This window comes from Manihot esculenta, chromosome 6, assembly GCF_001659605.2.
Source record: "Manihot esculenta cultivar AM560-2 chromosome 6, M.esculenta_v8, whole genome shotgun sequence".
NCBI lineage: Eukaryota > Viridiplantae > Streptophyta > Magnoliopsida > Malpighiales > Euphorbiaceae > Manihot > Manihot esculenta.
In genome coordinates, this window is record NC_035166.2 from 16,106,265 (window position 1) to 16,121,713 (window position 15,449).

General features: G+C 34.7%; 2 protein-coding genes across 2 annotated transcripts; both read right to left on the reverse strand.

Moving 5' to 3' along the window:
* Nucleotides 1–102: 102 nt before the first annotated feature.
* On the reverse strand, nt 103–5,382 carry LOC110616607 (NADH-cytochrome b5 reductase-like protein). The gene is made up of 13 exons (XM_021759032.2): nt 5,017–5,382; nt 4,149–4,191; nt 3,579–3,654; nt 3,086–3,145; nt 2,894–2,944; nt 2,355–2,409; nt 2,180–2,250; nt 2,051–2,102; nt 1,374–1,451; nt 1,089–1,178; nt 872–985; nt 478–546; nt 103–383 (listed from the first exon to the last, which is right to left on the reverse strand). Exons 1-13 carry the CDS (start codon nt 5,173–5,175, stop codon nt 327–329), a joined length of 975 nt encoding a protein of 324 aa, XP_021614724.1. The 5' UTR covers nt 5,176–5,382; the 3' UTR covers nt 103–326.
* Nucleotides 5,383–9,014: 3,632 nt separating this feature from the next.
* LOC110617586 (nudix hydrolase 19, chloroplastic) lies at nt 9,015–14,910 on the reverse strand. Its single transcript, XM_021760484.2, has 6 exons — nt 14,256–14,910; nt 13,572–13,712; nt 13,369–13,473; nt 13,097–13,196; nt 10,754–10,846; nt 9,015–9,735 (listed from the first exon to the last, which is right to left on the reverse strand). Exons 1-6 carry the CDS (start codon nt 14,859–14,861, stop codon nt 9,446–9,448), a joined length of 1,335 nt encoding a protein of 444 aa, XP_021616176.1. The 5' UTR covers nt 14,862–14,910; the 3' UTR covers nt 9,015–9,445.
* Between the last annotated feature and the right edge of the window lie 539 nt (nt 14,911–15,449).

The window sequence follows — 15,449 nt, forward strand, 5'->3', positions numbered from 1 at the left end:
TTTTAAAAATAGAGTAATTTTCTTTTGTTTTAACAAATCCAGTTTTTCTCATTAAGCTATCAAACCTTTTTTTTTTCCTATATATAAAAAAAGAGTAGAATGGAAATCAAACATAAGTCAGGGTTCTATACAACTCTGTTATGGCTTGATGTTGCACAATGGTGTTTAAATGGTGGAGAAACAGCATAATGCACCTATTCTGAAGTTTGAAGAAACCACAAACATCATGAACATTCAATGTGGTTAAAATCACAATGACTCCTCTCTGAACATTTATTCAGATCCCATCATCCGAAAGCGGTTCTTAACATGCTTAAATGGCTCTATTAGAATTTGTAAACCATTTGCTCAGCATATCCCAGTTCTTTAAGTATGCCAGTGAGCTGCAACAAAGCATATAAAAGGAAGCTCATATCAAAAACTGACAATTGTGTAACTATTCCAAGCAAACAAAATGTAGAAACTCCATTTTGTTACCTCTCCCTGTGAATAGTCTTTAGCCTTATCACCAGATATGTGTTTCATCATTCCGGGTGGGCCACATACCTGAATAAGCAAAAAAGGGTTTGACATTTGAAGTGAGTTGTAATCTAATCCCACTTTGCATGCCAGTAAAGTAAATTAGAAATAAACAAATTCAAGAATTGAAACCACTATGGACAATAAAGACTTGAAAATGGTAGATAATGCGGCAAATTCTGGAGTCCATAGTTTCCAAGAGCCATAACTAACACAAGCTAGCCTTGTCAAATAATACCATAGTTTCCAAGAGCCATAACTAACAATTTATGACCTGGATATCCTCTTGTCAAACAATACCATATCATCTAGTTGAACTAGCCATTTTAGTGAAGGTTAAGTGATACTTTACCAGGATAAGTGTATCATCACTAGGACTAGGTAAGCCTTTCAAAACCATGTCCTTGGATATGTATCCTACACCTCCTTTCCAGTTTTTTGATGGATTGTCTACTGTATAGAATACCTGCAATTTTTAAGCACAGAAGAAGCAAGTAGTTGTTAATGGAGAAACAAACTGTTTTTTTGGGGCTAATACAACAATTCTAGAAAACTCAAGCAACTTGCACCTTTAAATTTGAGTGGCTAGCCGCGAGGAAGTCAAGCTTCTGTTTAAGTAGGATGTCATCAGGGGAGATATTGGCATAAAGCAAGGAGACCTGTTAGGATAATAACTCAACATCAATCAAAGACTTGTCAGGAAATTAACATGAAAATTTGTCAAACGCATTGGATATAAAAAAGGCCTTGAAACTCATCAGGTGTGAAAAACCTGTCCTGTCATGTCCATCCAATTGTAACAAATGTGTTCAAATTTATTACAGTGAGGGGATTGAAATAAGTGTAAAAATAACCTGAGTGTTGTCATCGGGATTCTTAAGGATAGCCTCAATTATTTGAAGCATTGGAGTAATGCCTGTACCACCTGCAATCTAAATGAACAGAATAAAGTTACAAGGACAATATTAGCGTATATTCATGTGTGCACACACATACAGACCATGAATCGTGAATTATACAATGCCATACTTCCTAATCAATCAAATTATTAAAATTAAGAAGAAAATAGTTATATAACCACTGATTTCTTAGAAAATCACTTGGATTATATAAAAAAAATATGAATGGAAGTCAATTTTAGTTCTCCTGATAGATATTATTCATTAGATAATTACCTTATTAACAATATTTACAAATCCAATTGTCAACAATTAGAATAAAAATAATACTTTTATTTTGAAAATAATGAAAATGAAATGTTTATCTAATAATTGAAGAATACTGGGATCTTGAAAAAATGTTAATAAACCACAGAAAATTATAATGAATCATGTTAGACCTTTGAATAAAATTAGGTAATTATTTAATTATAATTATACATATTATATATGATTTATTAATTAAATAAGAATTCTTCTCACAAGTTAATCGTGACCTGCTAGTACTTTTGAGGCCCACGGCCCCACTCAGATCCCAACTTGGCTCTACATAGATTGGGATATGCTTCAAATTCTAGATAACCAGCTCTTACCATGCCAATGTGTTTCTTCATATTGGGAGAATAACTAAGCTTTTCAATGGGCCTGAAACAGGCAAATGCATTTCAATATTAAGGATGGCATACAGTACATCTGCTAACTCATAAACGTTAATTGCCTACCCTTTAACTTCAACAACATCACCAGGCTTTAAGCTGGCAAAATGCTGACTCATTTTGCCCTCAGGATAAACCTGCGACATTTTAAAGCATTTATATTGTGATGAAAGTTATCTCTAAAAGTCTAAGCTGAAGGACCAATGAAGAAAAATAACAGCCCATATCTACAACAGCATACCTTGATTAATAAGTCAAAGTATCCCTTAGCATCTGGGTCTGATATAGGAGTATACCTAAACATAGAAGTTTAAAAGAAAATCCAAAAATTAATTCTGGGAGGACCAACGGTGTTACAATTAATGTCATCTTATCATCTCATAGAATCGAGAAAATTTGTTCTTTCCTTTTGAAAAAAGAAAGTCAAAAGACAAAGAAAAAACAATGAAAATGAATGAGAGGAAGAGCAAAAAAATGGTGACAAAACACCTGCACTTAGAAATTTACATTGTCATGGACCTTTCATACTGGGAACAGTTTCCACTGCATGTTACTCCTAGGTGTAAAGGACAATCAGTTCTATGCAAATATGAAGGCATATTAAGAGTTGATATACCTTATAAAATATATGGTGATGATGAATAAAGGGCATCAAAAAATTTTGAGCAAAAAGGTATATCCAATCTAAAGAAAGTGAAAATGAATTAAAACAACCTAAATAAATAAAAAAATACGTTGCAGAAAGAAATTCAGATTAGTATCTTAAACAGGAAGACTTACGGGCGTATAACGTATTTTGTTTTTCCTTCAGCATCTTGTCCTAATGGAGCCCTGCAGTTGCAACAACATTGAAAGAATGAATACACTAGTAGATTTCCAGCAAAATTCAGTTTCCATTTGATCCCAAATGATGAACAAACTCTAATAAAAATGTGCGAGCAATCTTCTCAAGTTTAAACAAGAAAAGAATACCTTGTAAGGATGCATGAGGCAATGTCTAAACCCAACTTAGCAGAGGGATCAAATGAGAACCTATCATTTGACAAGAAAGAGAAAACTTAGTCACTCTTAACAAATTAGTGAACTTTTCCATGATGGCATCTAGACTACAAATGAAAAGCAAAGTCTGAACTTTGAAGTGATTCAAGTAATTTAGAAGTGCATACTGCTTTTCCAAGACATTCAAACAAACGTAAATATAGCATAATCTGAAACCCCAGAATCAACACTATCCTATTGAAATATCAGAAGGCAACTGGAAAGTGGAAACAACATTTTCAATCCATATGGGCTGAAAAATCTCCACTACTTATCCATAAAATGCAACATAATTCCAGAATAATTGAAGTATATGGGCGAGTTTTTCAATGGTTGAGTTTTGATGTAATCTGATTGAGCAGGTCATAAACTTGCAACTACCAGTCAACTAATATCAAACCCATATGACTGAACCAAGAGGTGATACCTGAATAATTGAGTATTATGGCTAACTCTTGCAGTGTCTTGCAACTTAAATTCAATCCATTTATTGGATTTAAGAGCTGAAGAGACAAGAATACATTGATTAAGCCAGCAATATATAAGAAAAACATGTAGTGATAAAGCAGGAACTTCAATGCACACATCTTCTCCTTCTATATTAAAATTGTTAAAATTTAAATAAAAAAAAAACAATTCATTTAGCATTTTTATCGGAACTATGGTTGAGAAAAACAACTTTACAATGTTGATAAAAGGCCATTAATAAAGGTAAATTTGATATGTTCCAGTCACTAAAAATCCAAAGTAACTAACAAGATGTTCAAATTTCTTTTTTGAATTAGCATCTACAGGATGCTTTCAGAAAATAAGTTTTCACCTTCAATTCAATGCCAAAAAAACAAAGGCAAAACTTTCACAATTTACTCACATCAACTTGAGGAACCTTGTAAAGCCTTTCAATCATAAATTCGCCAAAAAAGCATCTTCCATCTCGTAAAAAATAAAAAGAAAGGGAGGAAGGAAGAGGAAGAGTCAAGGAGAACAGGAGACTAACCAACTTTTTGAGCATCCCCTTCTTTGACTTGATCAAGGTAAGCCTATTAGTAGAAAGCACAGCAGTATATAAGTTCTAGACAATGAAAAATAAGAGAACCAAATGCTTTATTTGTAACCATATTTTGGTTACATCCTTTGAGGTGCATGAGAAAAGAAAACTAGTCATCCTAAGGAAATTCACTCACTCTCGACTCCTCTACAAGATATCATCTAAAGATCACATATTAAGTCACCCTACAACTGAACTATACTGATAATCATTTCAAATTAAACCCCAAAATAAATATTGACACTAATTTTCTCAATAGTTAGGTCACTTTCAGCACACATGAAAAGATCACCCAGCAAAGTGCTTAGTCCAAGGTATAAATAGTTCAAGAACTTACCAATCACGATATCCATTCCAAAACCTCATGCAACATCTTATACTCAAATTCATAGATAAAATAGCAACAGAACTTACACAAGGATGGACCATCACCTACATACAATACATATATGTACTAAGTGGTGAATTTAATACATTATCCAGCAATGAACACGTACATCAACCAACCAGCATAAGCATATAACAAACAGAATTCCCACCGAACCATTTTATACTTTGCTTAAACCAAACCCGTTATTATCACAAAACCCAGCTACCGATGACATTCCAATAATGCTCAGCACAATCCTAATGGCATCTCATTTCAAAAGAAAAGAGTAAAATAAAAAAAAGGGTGGGTAAACAACCATCCTGATACAGAAATGCTGAAGTTGAATAGTGTGGAAGTAAGATTAAAAGGAATCAGATAAGAAAGGGACTGCGATTTGCATAAGAACACATTTGCAACAAAACCCAGATAAGATTAGTGAGAAATTACCAAGTTTGGAGAGGAGTAGTAGTACAGATAGGAGATTCCACCAGAAACTGCTGCAATTGCTCCAAAAGGAATGCGAAACCCACCGTAATTGGACTTTGGTTGCCCCCAATACCCAATTGGAGCGGCTTTCGCCAGTCTCCTGATGAATGTAGAGGCCATTTTTCAAGGAAGAAGGATGCTCAGTGAAGTGTTATGAATGTGACCCAATGAATAAGCAATCAGGGTTTGGGTACTTTGCACTTTCAGTTCAGAAAAGCAAGCAGGACTGATATGCCGGAGTGTAAAATCTGCGTCGGAACTTTTTTTCACTTCTCAGCAAAATTACATGATGCCACACCTCATCGAGTCACCGATTCTACTCGCATGCCTAGCTTCGAACTGGGCTTTTTTGTTTTAGTATGTCAGCCCAATAGATGAGAAAAATATAACTCCATGAAATCATTAATTAATTATTTTTAATTAATTTAATAAAAATAATAACTAAAACAAGACTCGCTAATTTTAGAGGTCAGTGGTTGGTTGATTTGATTTAAAATTAAATTAAATAGAATAAATTAAAAATTAAAATTTTAGTATTTATAAAAATTAAATTAAATTAATTTTAGTTAGAAATTAAATTAAATCAAATCAATTTAATTTAATTTAATTTAGTTTGATTTGATCGGTTTGAATTTTTAATAAATATTTTTTTATTTTTTATACTTATATTTTAAAATTTAATTGAAATATTTTAATTTTAATATAATCTAATTTCTCTATATTATTAAAAATAATATATTATTATCATTAATTAATTCGGTTCGATTTTTTTAATTTTTTTTATTAAAATCAAATCAAACTGAAATAATTAAAATTTTTAAAATTAAAAATCAAATCGAATAAAAAAATAAATAAAAAATAATCAAATTTTTAAATTAATTCAATTTTATCAATTTTTTCAATTTAACTGAATACTGCTCATTCTTAACCAATGTCTCGTAATTTTTCAATAAGACATTGAAAGAGCCGCAAGAATTAACCATATATGAAGTATATATCTCATAATATTAAATATAAAAAAAATTATTTTTTAAAATTTTATTATACTCTGTTCGAATATAAATAAAAAAATATTTACTTAATTAATTATTTATTCATCTTATTTATAATCAAAGACTAGATTACATAATAAATTTAAAATAAATTTCTTGTAAATAGTATAATGGTTTATGTAGAAAAGAAAATAACTGAAATTTTTTTTTCTGATTTAATTATTAAAGACTCCAACTCTCTCAAAGAATGAAAATCGGTAATTTAAAAAACGACACATGTCTATTTTTTTTAATTAATTTTATAGTAGTAAATTATAAAGAATTTTAGATATATTATATAATTTTTTTATATATAATTTTTTTTTTATGTCAACACATCCAACATAGTTAGTCAGATAATAAGTGTATTAAAATAAATTTGAAATATCTCAGATTTTAACTCTCCTTTGACTCTGCCAAAAGAAAAGAATAATTATATACATCCAGATAACCTGTTTAAACAGGCAAACACAGCAGGCATCATTGGAGATGTATCTGTTTTACCTACTCCTAATTTCCTGGAAAAGGTTGTCTGATGGAGCTCAGTTGTGTGCAGTCATCCTTTAATAACTAGATTGAAAGATATTAACTGTAATATCCAGCTAGACTCCGGTATCGGAATTCCTACCTTTCGGTAAAATCTCCGTTGGAATCCGAAATTTTCTCGGATTGTCGGAAGCCTTCTAGAAGGGTAAAATAAAAGTTTTCTAAAATGTTTTTACATGTTTTTATGGTTTAATCAAGAAAGAAAATTGAGTTTTGAAAGAAAAGAAAGTTTTGAAGGGAAATGCCAGGTTCGGCCGTCGAACCTCATATTCGGCCGTCGAAGGTGGCTCCCTTTTGCTGCCGCCGAACGTGGTGGAGTTGTGGAAGCACCCTTGGCCTTCGAAGGTGGTCTAGCCAGCCACCTATAAAAGGCCCCATGTCCGAAAATGGGCGAGTTTTCTCTCTCCATTTTCGAGCAAAGGTGAGTTCTTGACCCTCCATGGTTGATTTTATGTTTTCCTTCAAATCTCCCAGAGTTTTTATGAGTTTTATCATGTTTTGAAGATTTTAAGCTAAGATCAAGGTTTTAGAAGCTTGGAGACCTCCGGAGTTCGTTTTCTCCACATCTCCAAGTTTGGGATCACATATCCTCTCGATCTTCAAGAGGTAAGTGTAGATCCTCCTCTTCTTTCATGTTTTAAGTAAGTTTTAAGAAGGGATTAAGGGTTTTAATGCATGTTTAGAGTAGATCTAAAATGTTAGGGTTTATGTACCCTTTATGTTAAATGTATGCTTAATGTGATGTTTGTTGGGGTATAGGCTAGTTTTAAGCCCCTAAATGCTTGAAAATATGTTTATGCATGCTTTTGTGTGAGTTGGTGTGGGTTGAGAGGCTTTGGGGTGGCTGGATGTGCATGTGAGGCTCGGGTTCTGCCCTTTGGGAGAGCCCAGATTCGGCCGCCGAAGTCAGTTTCGGTCGCCGAACCTGCCTGGAGGCAGCTTTAGGCCGCCTAAACTTGCCCCTGAAGGTTTGGACTTTCGGCTCTGGAGGGGAGTTTCGGCTGCCGAACCTGCCCCCGAAGGTTGTGACTTTCGACTCTGGAAGGACTTTCGGCCGAACCCTGCCCCCAAAAGTGCCCGACTTTCGGCTCTGGAGGGACCTTCGGCCGCCGAACCTGCTGCCGAAAGTCCCCTGCTCAGCATTCCTTTGCCTGTTTTGCATGCATGTTTTATGATGTTTTAGGGGGTTTTGGGGGAGATATTTAGAGTTATGTTAGAGTATGTTTGGTCCCTCATTTGAGTCCACCTATGTAGGATCGGACCTGAGAGACCGAGGAGGTCAGCAGTGAGCTAGCTGCTACAAAATCAGTAAAACGTCAGCCAGAGGTGAGTAGAACACAACTCTTTTATTTTAAAGCAAATAAACTTTTAAGCAAATAAACTTTTAAGCATGTTCATGCATCACGAATGTCATGATATGTACTAGGCTGTTTTGCATTAGAATTCACGAATATGATGCATTGCATAATATGTTGTTGATGTAGATGGATATTAGATGATCCATTAGCCCTCGATGTGATATGATATGATATGAGATGGAAAGATCAGGCGTGGCCGTATCGCCCTTGGCACAGTTGGACATGTTATGATATGTATATGTAAGAGAAGACCAGGCGTGGCCGTATCGCCCCTAGCACAGTTAGACATGTTATGATATGTATATGTAAGAGAAGACCAGGCGTGGCCGTATCGCCCCTGGCACAGTTGGACATGTTACGATATGCAGAGGGTTACTGGTGACAAGTTCATCCGTGATGTGAATTGTTTGTGATGTGATGCATTTCATGAAAGCATGTGTTTAATTAACTGTTTTACTGTTCTGCTCACTGGACTTTAGTAGCTCACCCCTTTCCCCTAACCCCCAGGTTTGCAGGACCAGAGATAGCTCAAGGAGTCAGCAAGGGTAATGGTTATGGTTATGTCATGTAATAGAGTTTTAGTGGATATGTAATGTAATGAAATGTAATATGATATAATGTAAAGTAATGTAATGCGGATTAGTATTGTGCTTGGCCCTAATGTTTATTGTCAATCCCTGTTGTACATGATCTTCATGCAAATGTTTTAATGATAAGTTATGTTGAACCAGACTTGATATATGAGATGTTGACCCAACTGGAGTATTTGATGAGGGCTCCAGTAAGGGTTTTTATGTATGCAGTTATAGTGCATACACAGGTCAAGCTTGGTACATATGTGAAAAAGTTTAAAGCCTTTATGAAAATATATGATCATGTATGGGATTTTATCAGATACACAGTAAGTATAGTAGGCTTGCTACGGGTTCCGACGACCTTAAGTCGATTTGGATCCTAGCGCCGGTAGCGGTCCAGTTTTCGGATCGTTACAATTACATCAGTGAAATTGAAAATAACATTCATCTTCAAATCAAACAAGAAAATTTTACATAATTCATTTGAGAACCAAACAATGTGTTCTATGTATATCTGTTTTACTCCTTTGAAACAAACAAAATGCAGGCAATGTCTATTCATCTTCTTCACTAGAAAACAAAAATTTACAGACCAAGAGATCCAAAATAGTAAAAGAATTCACATGGATATGAATCCAATCAAACAATCTTTGGATGGTTTATAAATAATTTTAATTGGTTATACAACAGACATTCCCAGAAGCCAAAGAAAGGAGCTGCCACTCTTGTTTGGAATTTCAGATAGTTAAAAGACATGCTCACAACCTGGGAGTGAATGAACTTAGGGGAAAAAAGAGAGATAGCAATGTTCAAGGTTGAATATACTCGATGTGGGGCAAAAAGTGAGTGAAACGATTCATTCGAGAGCAAAGCATGATTGCTACAAGTTAGACAGAGAACCACTTTGTTGTTTTGGTTGAATTTCAACTCCAATTGTTGAAGATTGATTAACCCAAGAAGAGATTAGGTGGTGAGCAATTGCAAAGGGGCCAGGGAAAAACATTGGAGCAAGCTCCCCACTTTCCACGTTAAAGTCTGCTGAAAAATTCTGTCCTTTCTCCACGCCCCTGCACATCTGATCAACCTTTGCAGCTGCTGTTCTTTGTGCCCTCTCATATTCTGCAACCATCAATGCCTTTCGGACGTCTTCTCTACTGTGCCATGTAGCATCTACACAAATGGAAAGTTCAATAATATCATCATTTCACGTCTCCACCATACCTAAAGATAAGAGTTCTCTGAAATGCAAGCTAGCTTATCCGGAACCATCAGATATTAGAATCATAAGTCCGAAAAGGGTTTAATCTTAAAAACGGGCTACCCACATTTGCGATTTTTTATTAATGAAATCTGATCAGATTCTTGACATGTAAGTTGGGTATTTCCCAAAGGGGGAGGGGGTACAGCAAAGGAAGCATGGAATTAAGATGATTGCACGACATTTTCCATTAAAGATAGCATTTAAAATGAAAAGGGGTATGACCAAGAAAGCGTGGAACTAAATAAGTTCTTCTAGGAGCAAATGAAAGAGCACATCCAGTGGAGGTAATAAAACTATGCGTATTAATGCAGTTTGAATATGTAAAAACGTGCCACAAGAAATTCAATAGCAAGTATTCGGGTTAAGCAACAAAGAAGAGTGGAATGGAAACAAAATTTGAATAGAACTATCCTCCATAATTTTTTTCTAGTGGCAATTTAGTGAACTCAATGACAGGATGCATAAACTTTTGACAACTTTTACATGTTCCATCAACCATTTGAGAGTTTTTGTGCTCGTAAACTCATTTGTTTATTTCTCATTGCTATTATTGTCCTTTCCTTATCCCTTTTTCCAATATTACGTGTCCAAAACTTCGTTTGCACCTAAGTTGTTTAGACAGCAGAACCATAACCTATCTAGACTCAAAGAGATAACTAAATTTGGTAGATTACTGCTCCATAGTTTGCTGTTATAGGTTCTTGCATAATTACATGGTTAACTCACATGATTTAGAAATTATGCACAAAGCCGAACAAATAGTCATCACTTTAAATTTTCTCATGAATAAATGATTTTTCTTGGGGGGGTTGGGGTTGCAGGGAGCCTCTAAACAGCAGTAAGACATTAATTTTATATACAAAGAAAGGGAAAGTTCCAAAAAAAGAAAAGACAAAACGATAAATGAATTTCTGTTTTTTCAATTACCTTCCAACTCTTCTGTATCAACATTTATTTCAAGTGATTTTGCATAGGCAAAGAAACCCACCATCAGCTGGCATGGCATGCTGTTTGCACCAACTAACAAGAAACCAAATAGAGAGTATGAAAATTAGCAGTGTATTATATAAACATAAAATTGACTAGCTGCATATGGATGTTTTCATAAATAGAAAATACTTCAGTCATGAAAACGCAGAAATATTATTCAACAGCAAAACAATAACTCCCTGCATCCATCCCATGAAAGAAAAGAAAAATTATGAACTATTTTTAAGGTAAATAGTAGATACAACAATAAAATTGATATGAAAAGTAACAAGACAACTAGCATCGGTATGAGAAAGGACTAATCTTGCATGAAATAAATAAAAAAGTGGTGCAAAAGGCAGAAAGTTTAGATGAAATGGAACAAATGCATTGAAATCAAACCATGAATATGTGAATAACGCATTGGTGCAAATTAATGCATTTCAAGGACACACAAGAACACAAAAGAAATATTGCAGTTTTTTAAAAGAATAAGCAAGCACGATGGCCCCAAAAATCAGTGGAACAACACAAAATGATCAATGAAAATAGCCACAACTCAATACAGGGGTAGCAAAGATGAGTTGATTTTAGGCAATAATGGAAAGATAATTATCTATTATTCTTTAGATATTAATTTATAATAGTCTCTAAGTTTTAGCAAAAAACCACAACTTATTCCCCGTTTTTCTTCAATGAGAAATGACTTATTTCTTTAAGGTTTTGTTTTGTTCAATTTGGTCTTTCTATTAAACTTAAAACGAATTCACAGTTTATAGCATTAAAACCAATTAGTCAACTGGCATTATAGGAAAAATAACCTTAGAGAAAGCGGGAACCATGTGGGGACAATTTTCCTCCCTTTACATTTTCTCATGCCTGCTATTTATAAGATTCTCGAACAAGCCTCCCCTTGAAACAGGAAACAGCAAATTGTCATTTTCTATTTGGCGAGTTGGGAAACATACATAAGTTGTTTATCAATAACAACAGGAAAAAGTGAGTGATATGAGAAACAAAAATAACACCAACAGAATCTAATTTCCAACAAAAATTGGGGCAAAATCAACTAGGAAACCGCAAGACCACCCAAGTGCTATGGATTACCATGAATTCTAGCTACCTCTTAGCATCCATTCACAAAACTATTTCCCTGCTTTTTCTTTCTCCCTCCACCATTTTTGCTCTTGCAAAAGGCCACCACCATTAGCATTATTGGCTGGTGGAAGAGGACTACATCCCAGCTGAATTATGGCTATTAATAACCCACAAAATTTCTATTAGATACTAGAGAACACCTCTTTCCATTTTTCTATAGTGAATATCATGGCGGAGCACGACTTCCAGCAAAGTGAAAACCCTTGACTCAAGCCCTTCCTTTCCTTGCACATCAGCCTCCATCAGTGTCATGATCAATCATGTTCTTGTATACTTCTTCAAGCCTCTGGGTATCCCCCACATTCTCACCAATATCTGGTATTATTATACTTGGAGATTTTTTTTTCCTATTAATTCATCAAATATTCCTTGTTCTTGATTGGGAAGAAAATAATTACCACAATGTTGATAAGATTTGCTTGTGCTTGCAGGCTGGTCTAATGATAGGACCAACTGCCTTAAGCAAAACCCATTCCTTAGCCATGATTTACTAGGCCTTTGACTTGCCGCTTGTTCTTAGCTGGTTTAGAAATGGACATGGCATCTGTCTTCTGCTTAGGCAAGAAATCTGTTTGTTTGCTTCTCGGCTTCACCATTGCCACTACTCTCCTCTCCTTCATCATTGGCATTGCTCTTTATTTCATTTCCATTTCCTTGTCAAGCTTATTGGCTGTGCGTTTGCCCTGTTTATCTACAACCACAACAAGACCAACAGTAGCTGCAGCCACAGGAACGTGCATTCAGAGCAAACAATTAATGCTCTCCATTTGTGCTCTTTTCTTTATATTGTGGTTGTTTTGTTATGTTTTTTCTTCTGTTTCTTTTAATATTTCACTCAGGTCAGTTTTGATGTTTCAGAATTATCAACATCAATTTTGTTGTAAGTTCTACAGAGGGACCAATCTACTAATGGAACAAACCCTTAGGAATTAAATTGTTTCTAATTAAAAACGTAGGGAAAAAGTTGTGGTTTTGCCAGACCTTAGGACTGAATTTTAAATTTTTCCCCAATTATTATGTTATGAACTTTCTTTCCCAACTATATAGTAAATTACCCTTCTTTAAACTATTGCTACAATCAAATTATGTATGCAAACAAAGGATCACAAGCTATCACACATGAGATGTGGAAAAAAATGATACCTGGCCAAGGTTGGGAACTATGATAAACAACTTCTCCCACTTCAATACCAGTCTCTTCCCATGTTTCTCTCCGAACTGCTTCTTCTAAGCTTTCTCCTGGCTAAGGACAATAAGGATACTTTAAAAATGAAAATAATTCAGATAGAGGAAGAGAGTAAAATAACTAGAATTTTATCAATACATTGGGTTATTATGTAAAGCTACTTTAGCAGCTTCATTTTAAAGGAGTGCTTCAAACTTTAGATAAAATTGAAGGTGGCCTGGGCTCATACCTCTATGAAACCAGCTAAGCAACTCCACATTCGGGGTACAAATCTTGATTGTCTACTTAGAAGGACACGGTCATTTTCTCTATCAATAACCAACATGATCACCACCTTGTCAAAACAAACAAAACATGGGGTTAAGAAAGAATGCAGAAATTAAAGCACCAACCATCTAAAAGTTCCAAACTACAGTTGCAGCAATGCTCTACCGGATCAAGACGAGGGTAAATCCTCTTTCTGCACAGCTCATTAGAGCAATGCTTCCGTCTCCCAGCTTCCATAGGGACCGCTTTTGCTCCACAGTGTCCACAAAAACGTGCTAAGTTATGCCATTCTAGCAATGCCCTGGCCTAATCGAAATGAAAACCAGAAAAATATGCAATTTTAACAAATCAAGAGGCACAATATAAGCGCTCGTTAAAATATCAATGAACTAACAGAAATTGCACCATTCAATCATTAAACTCTCTCTCTCTTTCTTTTCCCTGCTGTCTATGTGTGCTTCTTGAGTAAACAACCTCAATCCCCTCCATGACTCAACCTGGAATTAATCCCCCAAATTATGCCAACAATACTAACCCCAGCAAACACGTCTCTAGTAAAAAGACACCAAAACATATTCTAAATACAGAACTTTCTCAATTTCTATCTCTGCCTTTGAACAAAATGCATGTAGTTAACCTCTGACCAGCTAAATAAGCTACTATAAACTCAAATGATAAACCCAAGCTAGAGCTGGACCAAAATTCACTCTCATCCCAAACTGTATCAATCTGATAAAATGAGGTCTAAAAATCCTACTTAATCCAACGAGATACACCGAAAACAGTACATACCTCAACAGAAACTAAATGAATTGTAACTCCAATATACTAGTGAGCAAAACGACTTACATGACCAGCAATAGCCAAATCTCCCATTGCCAGCTCATCAGCCCAATCCGTAGCCACCATAAGCGTCCTCAATTCAACAAAGCATAATTGCTTGCTACCAAATCCATTGATCAAATCATCCTCAGTAGAAACATCAATTGCCCAACAAACCACATCCTCCTCAGACCTTGAACCCAGATAAACCAAACTCTCCCCGGTCAATTCAACCCCATAACCAGCCAACAAACTTTTACAATCAACCAAACTGATCCAACCAAGGCGCCAATTTGGCACACAATCAACACCACTAATGGAAGAGGCAAGGGGCTTGCCCTTTCTAAAGGGTAAAACCCTGAAATTAATAGAAGATAATTGGTGGGTATCGTCCAAAAGTTGAGTCTTGAGAGTTTCAAGGGCTGAGGTAGGTGATAAAGGATCAGTGGGTTTGAGAGTTTTGGACCTTAGAGGGTTGCCGGCAAAGGCATGGGATTGGAGGTTTATGGACATGGTGGTGGTTGAGGCGATGAAGAACGGAAGAGTTCTGGTTAAGGTGGGTTTGATAGAGAGTTTTCCGGAGAGGGAACAGAGAAGAGTCGTTGTAGGAGATGAGAAAAGGAGAGAGAGCATTTGTTGAATCGGGTGGTTCGTATTGTTTTGTTTATTTTGAAGAGAGAGAGAGAGAGAGAGAGAGAGAGAGAGTGATGAATCGGTTTGGCTTTGTGTAAGCTAACGACAATTTCCAGATTCAGAATTTAGTACATTTGTGGGACCCTTAGGTATTTAATTTCGATTTGCGCTTTTCAGACAAGGGGCTGAATTTTATATAATTAAAAGTTTAGAATATTAATTAAAAGTTATTTATGTGATAAGAATAATTACATGTAAATTAATTTAACTTTAATTAAAATTAATTTAAAATTTTAATATAATTATAACAAATTTAAAATTAAAATTTTTAATTTAAAATAAAAAATTTAAGTTATAAATATAAAAATTCGTAAAATTAAATTTTTTTGAGTCAATAGCCATTTTAATTCATCGCTTAATTTTAATTTTTTTTCTAAAAACACTCTAATTTTTAATTCAAATATCATTAAACTATAATAAGATTTTAGGTTAACATAATTAAAATATTATTTCTTCCTCTTATGTTTCTACAATTTTTTATTTTTTATTAAAATATAATAAATTTTAGATATTTATATCAAACATGTG